Source organism: Watersipora subatra, chromosome 5, assembly GCF_963576615.1.
Source record: "Watersipora subatra chromosome 5, tzWatSuba1.1, whole genome shotgun sequence".
In the NCBI taxonomy this organism is placed as follows: domain Eukaryota; kingdom Metazoa; phylum Bryozoa; class Gymnolaemata; order Cheilostomatida; family Watersiporidae; genus Watersipora; species Watersipora subatra.
The window spans coordinates 63332402-63347161 of NC_088712.1; the positions used below are offsets into that span (position 1 = coordinate 63332402).

The 14760-nt window shown below is 33.0% G+C and overlaps 1 protein-coding gene across 1 annotated transcript; it reads right to left on the bottom strand.

Moving 5' to 3' along the window:
- Positions 1 to 12275: 12275 nt before the first annotated feature.
- LOC137397580 (general transcription factor II-I repeat domain-containing protein 2A-like) lies at positions 12276 to 14141 on the bottom strand. The gene has a single exon (XM_068083873.1). It carries the CDS (start codon positions 14139 to 14141, stop codon positions 12276 to 12278), a length of 1866 nt encoding a protein of 621 aa, XP_067939974.1.
- Positions 14142 to 14760: the final 619 nt, after the last annotated feature.

The window sequence follows — 14760 nt, forward strand, 5'->3', positions numbered from 1 at the left end:
TTGGCAGTTGTTCTTGACTGTAGGAGCTGAAGACATGGTGTAATGTGCTGCTGGAAAGATCCCATCTAATAATCCTCGGCAGAAACTCCAACCTGCCTTAACTTTTCTTCAACTCTATAAATTATTTTACTCAGTGCCATATTTACACTGTGTTTCTTGCATTACATTATACAGTATTTTCAGCTATGGATCCAATAAAGCAACAATGAGTTTTAAAAATTTAACTCTTTTTTATTTTGAGCAGTTCAGATCTATTGAGTAGATCAGTTTAATTAGTCTCTAACAGCTCCATGGTTGAACAAAATCTAGTTATTGAAGTGTAATACTAGAATAATACACTGTACACATGTCTTCCAATAGAGCAATGATAAGATTCAGATTTAGACCTTTATTTAAAAATGCTCTTCAAACCATGTTACAGTTTCTAACATTGTTATCATATGCCAGCTCACTAATGGACTAAATATTTGATGTCAACTCCCAAGACAGTAGGAAAAACCGGCTAGGAAAAGTGAGCTTTTCGGCTAGAGGTTTATTTGAGAGGTTTGATTAAACAAAACAGTGTCTCAGGTAAGCACAATGATTTGAAAGCTACAAATGCACACAATAATGAGTTTTTGAAAATTCAAGTAGAACTAGTTTGGTATGTAATTCAGTCTAAAATTCAGTGGCGTTTGTTGTTGGTGGGTGTGTGAGCTAAAAAACTACATGTATATAACAGTATAAGACTCTGTTATCAGAGTTTGGCTAAATTTACCAAATCTGTTTGCGAATGCATTCTCTTACCATGCAACTATAAATTATAAAAGTTTGACATTGTTTTGAGTCTGTGCACTAGTATTAATGTGTCAAATATAACAAAAATGCAAGAGAGAAGTGGTTAAGCTGAGCAAAAAGTAAATATTTTTGTCATCAATCTAGCTCAGACCATTAGTAACAAAGATAGTATACTATATGTTCAAATGTTGTTAGTTATATAGCTGAAAGTAACTGAAACTTGGCACCTACACGCTGATGTTACAATGAAGCTGACAGTTTATATACAGTGATCATATACAGCCATTAAAATTACTATAGCAACTGTTAGTGGTAGATTTTTAATAAACTCATTATGCGTGCAAGTTGATTATACCTCAAGGATTATGTAAGTTTCACTTACTACAAGAATACCCTTGTCCACTATACCGCTGAAGTGACAGATCAGATGGCTAGTATGAGTTACAATACTTATAAACCAACAGATCAATCGGCTAAAACATGAATCAAGTAAGTCTTAATTGTTACCATGGTGATTATAATACACAAGAAAAACTCTCTCCTTCCTTTAGAAATCATCTATGCTTCAACCTGCGTTATATCTGCTCTAAATTGTTAGTTTACAAACCCGCAGACAGCTTCATAGCAAGTATGTACATCAATTAAAATTGCTACCTTTAGAAAATGGCATTTAATTATGGGCGTTGTTACTTTTTTTAAAAGTCATGTAACAAATGTTTGATGAAAGCTAAGGAGAGGTTCATAGGCTGGTATCAAAATATCGCATGCTCAAAACAACAACTATCACTTGTGATTCAAGGCTGCAGAGATATATAGAGGTATGCAGTTTTATCACCGTTGCAAAAGCTTTGTTTTATATAAGAAATTAAGGTTCAACAAGTCTGGACCCACATATTTCTAGTTGATATTGCCAGTTCTTTGTGTCTGCAGTTAAGTAAGCATGCATCATGCTGGACCTTTGAGAGGTCATCATTCATGATCTTGCTAATTCACAATCTTTAAAATGGATCACCAACATTTACGAGCAAGTTGCCTCTTTCTATACATACATGTAGTTGCTGACCATTGTGTTTCAGCAAATGTTTGTTGTCTATAACACTATTATATTTACTTGAAAATACATATTTGTTCCTCAACTGTTTAAGAACTTTTGATTTTTTTTTTACAACAGCAGAATAACTTGGCACATTAAAATACGTTGAAACTATGTGCTGGTTCGCGTAACAATGTTACACTGCAATGATTTAAGGTGGAATGTTTAAAGAACTCTTTTGTAACCAAATTTGGTAGATTCAGTCAGTCTTCGATACCAGAATCCTACATTACTTAATGGTGGACATAATTAATTAATTAACCTGTAAACTCTTTGCTGGTTTATTGACTCCAACTTATCTGAAAATACTGTACAGTGTGATGTAAGAAACGAGTGTAAATATAGAACATGGTGAGGGAAAAACCTATAGAACTGTGTTTGACAATTGGTTATAGAGTTATTAAGGCAGACGAGTCTATCTTGACGTGTCTACCAAAGATCATTTGAAGGGGTATTTCAGGCATCACAATATAGTAGTTCTTCAGCTCACGCATCTACAACAAACACTAGTAACTGTTAGACTGATTAACATATCAAAATAGCTATATAACTTACCACACTCATCTCCTAGCTTTAAAAAGATACATTTAATGCTCCGATGCCAATAGTAGAAAAATGAGTTAACTTATTTTTTCTGTAGAAAAAGCGAACATGCAAATTTTGAAAGAATAGTTAATTCTGCAACCGCATATCTAATGCAATCCACCACCTAGCTGTTGCAAGCATCCAATTGAAACTGTGGGTTCATTCTAAGGAATTATTGGTAATTTTTAATCATATGCCTAGAGTTTGCTGACACAAATAGAATAAACTGTAGCTGATGATCTAAGGAACCACTTACCTCCATACTCTCGCTCTTCTTCTCCTTTACTTACTGTACACCAGAAAAAGTTTCTCTGAAGAATTGAAAAGATTTTGCCAATTAACTCATATGTATCTTTAAAACATACAAAACATTCAGTCACAAAATATTTTTTGTGTCTCTCTATCATTTATACTGTTAAAAACAGAAATATTGCACTCACCATCTACCCGGTTGAATTCCATCTGTAACTCATTCTGCTCTAAGGAATTTGAGCACTTTCTCAATTTTCTGAAGGTGACTTTATCGGTATATATATATGAACAGTAGCGAGTAAAGCTAGGAGCTTATCTAAAGCTTTACACTGCTTGTATTGTTGGTAGTCAGCTTAAAGTTACTCTATGTTCATGAGATAAAAGCTTTTTGTCAACTTTTGTACGGGACATGTTGCTGATTATGATGAGTCAATCCCTAAAAACAAACATTATTCTTGTCAAGTATGGCTATATTGGTATTTAACAGAAGTTTTTTAATAATACAAGTTTAAAGAGAGAACAGTCAGACATTTTTAATTCCTAATTTAGAGACCTAATGATTGGCTGATAAGGTAAGCTGACTACAAACAATACATACAGTATAAAGCTTTAGATAATCTCCTTGCTTTACCCACACTTTTTGTCAAATGAGTCTCTGCTCCTTTTAGATTGAATAGGACTAAGAATTTCTGCGTAAAAAGGCTATTTTAGATCAAAAGGCCTCTTTGCAGTTAGCGAAACAAGTATCAGGATATTAAAGCTCTTCACCCATGCGCACATACAAAAAGCTTATTTAAAAATAAACATTTAACACTGGCTATAGTGTGATTATTTGATGTATATGATCACTAGTTGTGACATGTCAGTTTTTTTTCTGACATATATAGTTGCAAGGCATCGAGTTTCAGTTAATGTTTATTGCGGATAAAGTCTACCGTGATAGTGTAGGTAAATATGAGCTTTATCTTAGCTGATAATCAAACATGTAATATTAGATCATCAAAGAATGTTGATGTAATAAGATTCTCATGAATAGATCTTTCAGCTTTAGGCTACATTTTGGATGCCCATGTCTACAGGTATATTTCACATGCCTAAAGTTTTAGAAATAGCATTATGTTCAACATATCATTAGAAAATTGGCATTTTAAAAGTTTTAAATCTGATAAAATGTTAATTTATATTTAATTAGTTTAATTTATCTAAGAAGATCTTAATACTATTATGCCTACACTGAATGCTTAAAAGAAAAATATGTTTGAGATAATACAACTTGACATTGTCATTGCGATAAAAGTTATTATATTATTATATTTATATATGGTAGTCTACAGCAAATGCAACAAAAGAGTTTCTAAAGTTTCATAAAAATCCAATGCAACTGAGAAATATTATTGAAAGTAAACTTCAAAAGGTGTTTTTATGTTAAAAACTATGATAGTACATTCAGAGTTATATGATGATTAGTTAATGGGAACCCTTTCGCTTGTTTTACAGTTTTCTGTGTTTAACGTTCTGCAGGTTAGTAAAATACTTGAGCTTAGATACTATGTTGCCTTCACACAGTCACTAATTCCAAACTAAATTTCACAAAACATAAAAGTTACAACTATTGTTAGAGGCATAACGATTGGCTGATAAGTTAAGCTGGTTACAAACAATACACACAGTATAAAGCTTTAGATAAGCTCCTTGCTTTACTTACACGTTTGTTTGTATATATATATATATATATATATATATATATATATATATATATATATATATATATATATATATATATATATATATATATATATATATATATATATATATATATATATATATATATATATATATATATATATATATATATATATATATATACAGATGAGCTCATCATCAGACAGTTGTGAAGGTGGTCAAATTGTTTTGAGCAGAGTGAGTTATAAATGGATTCCAACTGGATAGTTGGTAAGTTTAATCTGTTTGATTTCTGGCTGTTAAACTGCTAAAAAATTTTTATACCCAATACTCAGCTTAGTCACTCTTTCTGTTCTCAAACACAATAGAGTTATTTTATGTGATTAGCATTAAACTTTATATTTCAGAAACTCTATTGCTGATGTTCACTGATTGAATAGGAAGAGTATTGAAGAAAGGTGAGCTTATTACCATTAGCTCTTATTCAGTTAATTACATACAACTTGGTAGGTTAGTACAAGTACAGCCAGTTGGTTTGTTTTTCTTTAGATGACTAATTATAATATTTAATGGAAGCTAACATTGCAAATTAATTTATCAAGTGTATTATAAAATAATATGAATTTAATCCAAATGAAAATGTATACCTTGTTTTACTAAGGAACAATTGGTGATTTCACTTTAGCTTTAATTTGTATCACCAAAACCTAAAATGGCTAATTTTATTCTAAACTAGTGTCCTAAGTTGTTCTAGGTTCACGTTGTTATGGTTAATTTTAAACTTTATTTGAAATAATAGCTTATTTAGCGCTGACGATATTATCAGTATTTGAGAACTAAATGTGCCCTTTTTCAATGTTGTTTTTAAATATGAAATGATGTTGAGGTCGTATAACTGAACTAAACACTTGATAGTTAATTGTTTTTGTAGAAGCTGAAGACATGGTGTAATGTGATGCTTAAAAGACAAATCTAAATATCCTCGACGGAAAGGTCAAGAACAACTAATCCGTCTTGCTATTTCTATGGCAACTTTTAGATTATTTTTTGATAGTTTTTTTGCTTCCGGTTCTATATTTACACTCATTTCTTGTATCACATTATACGGTATCCTCAGCTAAGCTAGAGTCAATAAAACAGCACGAGTTTAACAATCGATTGAGTCGCTTACTTTGATTATTTTAGAGTAGTTTGCAGTAATGTTGTTTTGGATCAATGTCAAGTAGCCATGTGAAATAACAAATGGTAAATTTGCTTACCTTTCTGGTTGTTCACAAGCCAACCTTTGTGGGTGTTTGTAGAAGTTTACATAAGATCTTTAAAAACATTTTTGTAACAACTGCAATTGGTAGCACAATTCGGAATGGTCGAGTAAAGTCTGACACTTACTTATGTAGAACTGCATTTGATTAAACTCTATTTGACTATGCATAAAAATTATAGGTAACTAAGCAATAACCTGTAATAAAAAACTTGTCCAAATCATTGAGATGATTAACTAACATTAATAACTAGTTTATGGAAAAAGAGTGGATTCCCTGTTAGGACTCGACAACAACTTTAAAACAAGATATAACTATCACAAAGTTACATTTAATGGCTTATCTAAACGCCACTCTAGCAAACTAAGCAGTTACATATGGGACCTCAAAGAAAACAGCGCCGACTATTCCATCACGTCACAAATATTATCTCATGCCAAGTCTTGGTCAGAGAAAAACGCTTACTTGGTCGGAAAACAACGGGAAATGCAAGTTATGTAATTTAGAAAACTATTTCATCATTTACGAACCCAGAAAGGTAACTCTGAACAAACCAAGTGAACTCATATTAACTTGTAGACATTTAAGCAACATAGTTTATGAAATAGCATTAAATAAATTAATCGCGCACATGAAATCCAGCACATGGCCTCATCCTCACCTCCTCCGGATATTCGTTGTCTAGTTTTTGTTTCTTTTGTATATATTCATACGTTATCAATGAAATAAAGCAAACAAACAAACAAGCAAATAATAGACTTAATTCATTTAGCTTTTAATAGATTTTAATAAGTAAGCTTTGGTTTCGGTTTACCAGGTTATGCAGTATTTCATGTTTAGTCCTCACTAACTGATGAGTAACACTTGATAAGTATTTTTGTAGAAATTAATGATTTGGCTATTATCATTCACTACCTTATTTGGAACTCTTTGTCAAGGAAACCGACACATCTAGCAACCCTATCACTCTGTTTATTTAGAATGAGTATGCTGTTGAGTTAGTTTTCTAAAAGTCTTAGATAATTTCTTTCTTTTTTGCTGTTTAATGCTGCATCTCAGAGTAGCGATTAACACATTTACATAAATATATCGGAAAATAGCTGCCTGCTGAATAGTTGTAGCTGCAATACGTTTTACTGTCCCAAAAACCTAACAGGAAAATCTCTTCAAGGAAGTAAGGTTTTTTTCACTTTCTATCAAATGACCATGACTTAATGTCAAGCAAAGATTATGCAGCTGTAACTCTTTGCCTTTAGATGGTAGTTCACAACTTTACATAATTTTGTCAGCAGTATAAAGTTAGACAGCACCTTAAGCACTACCTACAATATGCAACTAATAAAGATTTATGTAGCTAAAGAACTAGAATAGATGGTAATATAACTAGCTGATTATAATTAAAGTATAGTTGATATGATAGTCAACTATAAAGCTTGTAACTTTCATGGATGCATAAAGAATCTAAACTACTGATGGAATACACAGAAGTTCTAGACAAAACATGGTCTGCAACAAATAAATTTAATCGTCGCTACATTGGTTGATGTTTTTATGATGTTATAATATTCACTGTTTTAATAAAATGTGTACTGCATTCAGCTAAACAACTTACTTGAGGTTATGTTAAATTATACTTCAGCTATTGTATTCACTATAACAGTTATTTTAGTAATGTGGCGTCTTCTTTTCTGGCTGCAAAAACTATAAATTTGTTGAAAACTATACAAGTCTACCAAACTGTATTGCGTAACAATATTAATTGGGATAAAAAAGTAAAAAAATAAAATGGAAATATAAGTTGAAAAATATGTTGAAAAATTCTAAGAATGAATTTAGTTCTATTTGACAACACGACGGCAGGTTTATGGTAACATTTATAGAATCTTACCCTCAATTCTATCATACCATTTTATCTCTAGAATAACAAGTTAAGGTAAATAATTCATAAACTGTTAGAGTTTAAACTTTAGACAAGGTGTTGTCAATGCATCCAATCCGAACAATAAATTTAGCCCAAGTTACCAGCCATTTTTGTAATATGAAACTTGTAGTAATGCTTATGCTTAGTCAATCTTCAATACATTTCTTACCAAATTTATAGTAAGCTCTACTTCAGTATCGAGCACTTTATGCAAATTTTTAGCCTATATTTTATATAGAACAATATATATATAGATATATATACTTTAAAGTAACAAGTACCTTTAGTATACTTCTCCCACTATCTGATAACTATGCCAGTAGGCATAACTAGTAGTGGATTTGTCACTATTTAGAGTCATGTTATCAAAAAATCGTTGATGAAATCACAATATGTGAGTCATATTAATGATTGGGTGTTTTTATCACAACTAAGTTTTTTCAATTTTAATCCTGAAACATCCTAGCAGTCAGATTACAGCAAACACCAAAATTTATTGCAAATTATGGAAAAATGCTGATAGAAACTTTCTGATAAAATCTATAAAAAATGTTGTGGAATTTTATCTTTAATTTTTATTTATATAGTATGTCTAGTAAAAACTAACATAACACAAACAGATAAAACTCATCAGCACACTTGAAATAAGTTCTTATGAATTGTTATAGACAATCAAGAACCAGGTATTCCACCTAGAAGAAATATAATACTATTTAGTATTCTAACTCAACAAGAATATATTTGATATACTGATATGATCAGTTGTCTACAAGTTTCATTCTATGCTCTTAACCAACTCTTTATTATTAGTAAGATAATTATTTTGGATTAACTGTTTCCCAATGTTAAACTTTAAATTTTTTATCAATCAAAGCAAATTAGGCTTTTTACCTAGTTTCCTTTTACCTTTGCTTATATTAAAACAGTTATAGTTTTTTTGGATAAAGACAGCCATATATTTACTTTTATAATCCGCTGATTTGATTTGCAATGGCTGTATGACCATAGCTGTATCTGCAAATATAATGTTACTTGGGTGACTAAACCTTTCTTTATGTGTAACTTATGGATATTGTGTAACTATAATGTGTAATTCCCAAAGCTTTATAAATATGGTGACAGCAGCCATGCTACACAAACAACTTCAAAGATGGCAGCATTCGAAGTGTTGAAAGAAACACTCATCTGCTCACGTTCAATGTTTATTTTCATGAACAGAATTGTTCTTTCAATAGTGAAGGAGATTACCAGACTAGTTTGTGAAAATATTTTGTTCTGTACAACTTTACTCTACCCATGTCCTCTTACCATCTAAATGACTGTAATGGTCTAGAATACTCATATTATATATTGTATACATAAAACTATTTTTATGATACAAGTACATGATACTACATATATATGTGCTGGCTATAAAGCTCTTCCAGCTCACTAAAAAGTTTTAATAGAGGTTTAGTCTCCCAAAACAAACAGAGTTCTATCTTGAGCCTGTAATAGGTTTACAAACTTATTTAGTTGATTATTGGTTCAACTTTATTGTAAGTTGAATGTTTGTAAATAAGAACTATTTTTACTGGTTGAAACTCCACCCACATTACCGAATGTCTAATACACCGTCATCTGATAAGCCGTGATTGCTGTAGCAACGACAAAGGGCATACAAAACATCTAATTTTAATGCTTGCATTTAATAGCAGCAACAAGCGGTAACATACAGTAAATTACAAATAATTGAAAAAAAAACGCAAGATTTCTTTTATGGATTAACTTATCATATTCAGTAAAATATCACACAAACTAAAGCTTTAACAATTCAGACATGGAGAAAAAGTATAATAGGTGAGTGTCAAGCTGATTACAAAGCTAACAATCAGTGCAAGGCTTAATATAAGCCCCTAGCTTCGCCTATTCATGATCATATATATAAAATGACACGACATCATCATGTCATTGCGAAAGTGCTGAAGCCTTTTTTAGCAGAGTGAGCTACGAATGGATTTTAGCTGGTCAGATGGTAAGTTGCATCTCCCATTCATAACAAGGAAATAGATGCGCGGCACCTGAAGACAATACTGTAACTACAGTTTTACTATTCAACTTGTAAAAATGCAAAGAAGTTACTTTCTTACTGCTGTTACAAAATGTTTTGATTTTTTAGAAACTCTTGCTGATGTACAATGAATGGAATAAAAGAAGAGTATTGAGTAAGGTTAGTAGTTAACTTAGCTGAGTAGCCACAGTTTATTTTTTGTTTATGCTAGAATGGAGTCTGAGAATTTGCTTAAAATTATCAGTGCCTAATGAGGGAGGTTCTCAAGACAGATTCAAGTGAGATTGAATCGTTTCTTTTGAGAAAGATAGGCTATCATCTTCATTAACTATGTTGTTGTAAATACAGCCGTTTTATCAGCATTTTGTATCATGCCAATGCATGTTGGTATGTTTAAACAGAAACGAATCTTAGTTGATGATTGTTCTGCCATTGATATTTTAGTGCTAAATGTGTTTTCGGTCAAGAATTAATTTCAAATATAAGAGATACGAGTGATAAGTTGTAGAGCTTGTTTCATAGATGATTCAGTCCAACAGTCATCAGTGTTTGTTGTAGATGTGGGAGCTGAAGGACTAATATATTGTGATGCCTGAAATACCTCTTCAAACAATATTTGGCAGATACGTCAAGAGAGACTCATCTGCCCTACTAACTCTATAATCTATAGCCAAACACAGTTCTATAAGGTTTTTCCCATCATGTTCTATATTTACACTCATTTCTTGCATCACACTATATAGTATTTTTAGCTAAGTTAGAGTCAATAAATCAGCAAAGAGTTTATGGGTTGGAAGGCTCACTACACTTAGTTAATCAGTTCAATGAGCATACTAAAGGTTTCTGTTACCACAGTCTGCCCAAATCTACCAAAGCCGATTACAAAAACATATTTCATTTGTTAAACTTCAAATAACTGAATTTTAACATTGTTATGCGAGTACATGTGTACAAGTACTAACATGTTGTAATAAGTTACGGTCATCATGGTTTTATAAGTTACAACAAAGTGATGGAAGCTTAGAGTAGTTGAAGGAATGTATGTATTTTTACATCAACCTAAAATAGTATTTATATGTAATAAAGAGTCGCTGAAACTCGGTGCCAAGTAATCTTGCATGGCGAGAAAGACCGACATGTCACATACAGTGATTGAATACAACAAACAACCTTATAGCAACTGACTGTTTTTTAACACTCTTCTTGCATGAGTATGAGTTGGTGATCTCTCAAAGATAAAGTCTGTTTTCTTCACTGCAATAAAGCACTTCTTAACTAAACAGGCTTGAATCTAGCAGCAAGAGATCCTGCTTTTCTTCTACATAACAAAACTTGTAAAGGTAGGAAAACCGTGTGTTTCTTTCTGCTTGACTTCTAAATGACTTGATATTATTATATAATAAGTGATAGTTTGTGCTTAGTTGTGTAATGATTTGTATAATGTAATAACTCTTATTTCAGCTGTTTATCAAGCATTTAGTGGGCCACATTATCGTACCTTTAAAATTTTCAGTAAGGCTTCACGTAAGCTAACTTGGTGCAGTTTAATAAAAAAGTTTTAAGATGCAGCCATTTTAGCAAAAATTGTGAGCAAAAACCTCTTGTATATTATAAATACTACTATGCTCAGTCTTTTGATCTGTAAGAGATTGTCATGTGTAATAATTATGTCCACGATTGCTCCTAGATGATGCAATGGTTGTATGATTGATGTAGAATCCGACTATCTGGAATCCGCTTGAATGCAGTGCAATAATTCTTTTAACGCTTTTCGTATTCTTCAGACAGATAGATGGACATATCTCGTATTGCTGTTAAGGTTATAGTATTCAATAAAAGTTAAAAGATTGATAATTTAATCAGCCAGATCAGTCATTTATGCAATACACTGACAAACAGTTTAATGACCTAAAGTTGTTAGAACACAATGAGAGGGTAGTATCATATTCATAGCCAATAACAATAATTATAGACTAAGATCAAAGTCTCTTTGAGTTAGCAGCTAGGGTGCTAAAGAAACCCACCCCTAAAAGCTGTGTCACTAGTTAACTTTTATTTAGTCTACTTTATGATAACCATTTTTAATACTACAAACAGAAATACATGAACATTTCTTACCTCTAACTCAAAAGACTATCAACCATCACTGTGAGAGAACTTAAAACTTACTGACCACCCAATCACTTTTAGTGTATTCTTTATATTTGCCTGACTGTTGATAAATGGTATCCTAATTCATTCTTTTAACAGATGTCTTTTTCCCACAGACTCATTTTTGATAACTTTTTTTAGCCATCTCCTTTTATTAAATATTCACCTGACCAGTACTGCATAAGACTATCTTTTGCCTAAAATTGTGTATACCTGCCTCTACAATGATATTTTCTCCAATTTCTACAAAGCTTCTCTAACAAGAATATTTAAACATCTAATCCAGCGGTGCTCAACCTTTTTAGACATGTGATCTACTTTTATATTTGCCTGCCTTCAAAGATCGACTAGTCTAGCGAAGCCCCGAAACAAAAAATTAAAAACAAACTTGAGCCTGTAGTGGTGAGCCTATCACCTTTATTAAGTTCCACATATATGCTTATATAATGCAGTGATCCAGTAAGTAACATAATTTTAAAGGAAAAACATTCATTCTCTACCTTAGTGAGAAACCTGGCACTGGGAGGATGCAGCTAGTTTCTTATAGTCAGGGTAGTAGCAGGTTGTTGCAAGCCTCATACACGCCAGTAGGTGGTCATCTGTCATGGTGGATCTGTATTTTGATTTTATTATCTTCATGTAAGAAAATGCAGATTCACACAGGTAGGTTGATCCAAAGCAGGCTGATAAATTAAAAGCACATCTTCTTATGTTTGGATACTTCTCCTCTAACAACAATCCCCACAATTTTTCCCTCTCAGTGGTTGCCCTGGATTTCATCTCTATGTCATTTTGAAGGGAGACTATTTCATTTTCCAATGCAGTTGTATCCAGCTGAAAGAGTGCTCCCATTTTGAAGGCAATGTCCTCCACATCTATGTCTGTGGCAAATGGGAAACACATATATGTGGCAACAGGCTCAACTGATGCAAAGTCATTGAAGCGCTTGTCAAACTCTGATGAAATGCTTTGCACCTGCTGAATGTAATGTGCACTATTGAGTTCTGCAGAGGTTTTGCCCTGACGCGCAAGTTCGGAGTTCATGTGTTGAAAGTAGCGCAAGTCCTGGCGTTCAAGCTTGGTTGAGATCAGCTGTAACTTGCGTTTAAATGCGTTCACAGAGCTGATCATGTTAATTACATTTTTGTTTTTTCCCTGCAGCTCTAAATTCAGCTCATTCAGAAGAGCAGTAATGTCAGTAAGGAAAGCCAAATCCATGAGCCACTGTTCATTTTCAAGCTGTGCATATTCCGCATGTTTAGATTGTTTGAGAAACTCTTTTACATCAGGCAATAGCTCTCTGAATCTTTCCAAAAATCTACCTCTGCTCAACCACCTCACATCTGTATGAAGCAGCAGATCTGTGTGTTCTGCGTCAGCCTCTTCCATATGAGCGCGGAAAAGTCTCCTCTGTAGGCTCCTTGCTCGAACTGAACAAACAATCTTCATGACAATATCCATCACCTCCTGCATGTTTAATACTTTCCCACATAAAGCCTGCTGGTGGATGATGCAATGATAATGAATAAAGTCTGGAAAAGTGTCATTCTGTTTGCAATGAGCTATAAACCCATTACTACAGCCCACCATAGCGGGTGCCCCATCGGTTGTAATGGAAACAAGCTTACCTAGCGGCAGTTGGATTTTGTTAACGAACTCCATGAATGCTTGAAATATGTCTTCACCTCGTGTATGTCCTTTAAGAGGCAAGATGCAAAGCAGCTCCTCTTTTGCAGTCATGTTATCGAACATCATTCTTATGAAAAGGCACAACTGTGCCACATCCACAGAGTCTGTTGACTCATCAAACTGAAGTGAAAAACACTCACACATGGCAATATCTCTCTGCAACTGGGCTGTGACGTTCTTCTCTATTTCCTCACATCGCCTTGTCATCGTACTTCTCGATAACTGAACGTCTTTGATTGCGGACATGATTTCATCTTTGTTTTTAAAATCCACAAACAATGAATCAGCAGCTTCCATAAATGCTTCCTTGACCATTGCTCCATCTTGAAATGGTTTCTTATGCTTGGCAAGAACTTGGCAAACTCGATATGATGCTATCTTAGCTGCTTTGCCTCTCGTATTTGGCCTGGTAAAAATAGACTGCTGTGCAGCTAGTTGCGATTTCAATTCCTTTAATTTTATTTTCCTTAATTCACTTTGGGCAGGAAAATCATTCTCGTACCTTTTATGCATGGTTGTGAAATGCCTTTCGAGGTTACCCTTCTTAGGAAGCGAGATGATGGCTTGGCAGATGAGGCACATGCATTTAGAGTTGGAAATGACAAAGAAATAATCCTCTTCCCATTCCTTGTGGAAGTGATAGGTTTTTTGTCGTTTCAGATTTGTCTTAACACTCATTTATGGGTTTATGTTTTTATTCAAAAAGAAAAAACGAGATCGACTGCTAGCAGAAAGCTGCATAACATTTTAACAAAAGTTATTTTGGGTGCATGAAGAACTATACACGGTTTTGTATCGAGTGCGGACCTATCGGCTTTTTCTGCGGTCCTGTGCTGGGAACTTATGAATGGCGTTCACGTGTATTTTTGTTGGTCTTGAAATACACAATCAAACACGACTATACATAAACAACGATAATAGGTAAATAATGTTATTATTAAAACTACTTTTTTAGTGCAGTAGTTTAGTAAAGTGCTGTGCAGCAATAGTAGTTGCTGCTAGTTAGTGAATAATTATTATTTTATGTTGTAATTATATGTTATCCTAAAATCATCCCGCGATCGACTGCCAAGCACTTGAAGATCGACTGGTAGATCGCGATCGACTGGTTGGGCACCCCTGATCTAATCATTGTTATTTTAGCAATATGTTCAGAGTATCAAGAAACTAAATATGTGTTTAGAATTTTTGCATCAGATTTGAGATTTAATGAAAAAAGAAGTATTTAGCAAAATTTAAAATATTACTGTATATGTAAGCTTACACTAAATAAAAATGTAATGAAATATTCTTGTTC

Bases quoted from the DNA above. Each gene is read 5' to 3' on its own strand.
- LOC137397580 (XM_068083873.1), bottom strand. From the start codon at position 14,141: ATGAGTGTTAAGACAAATCTGAAACGACAAAAAACCTATCACTTCCAC.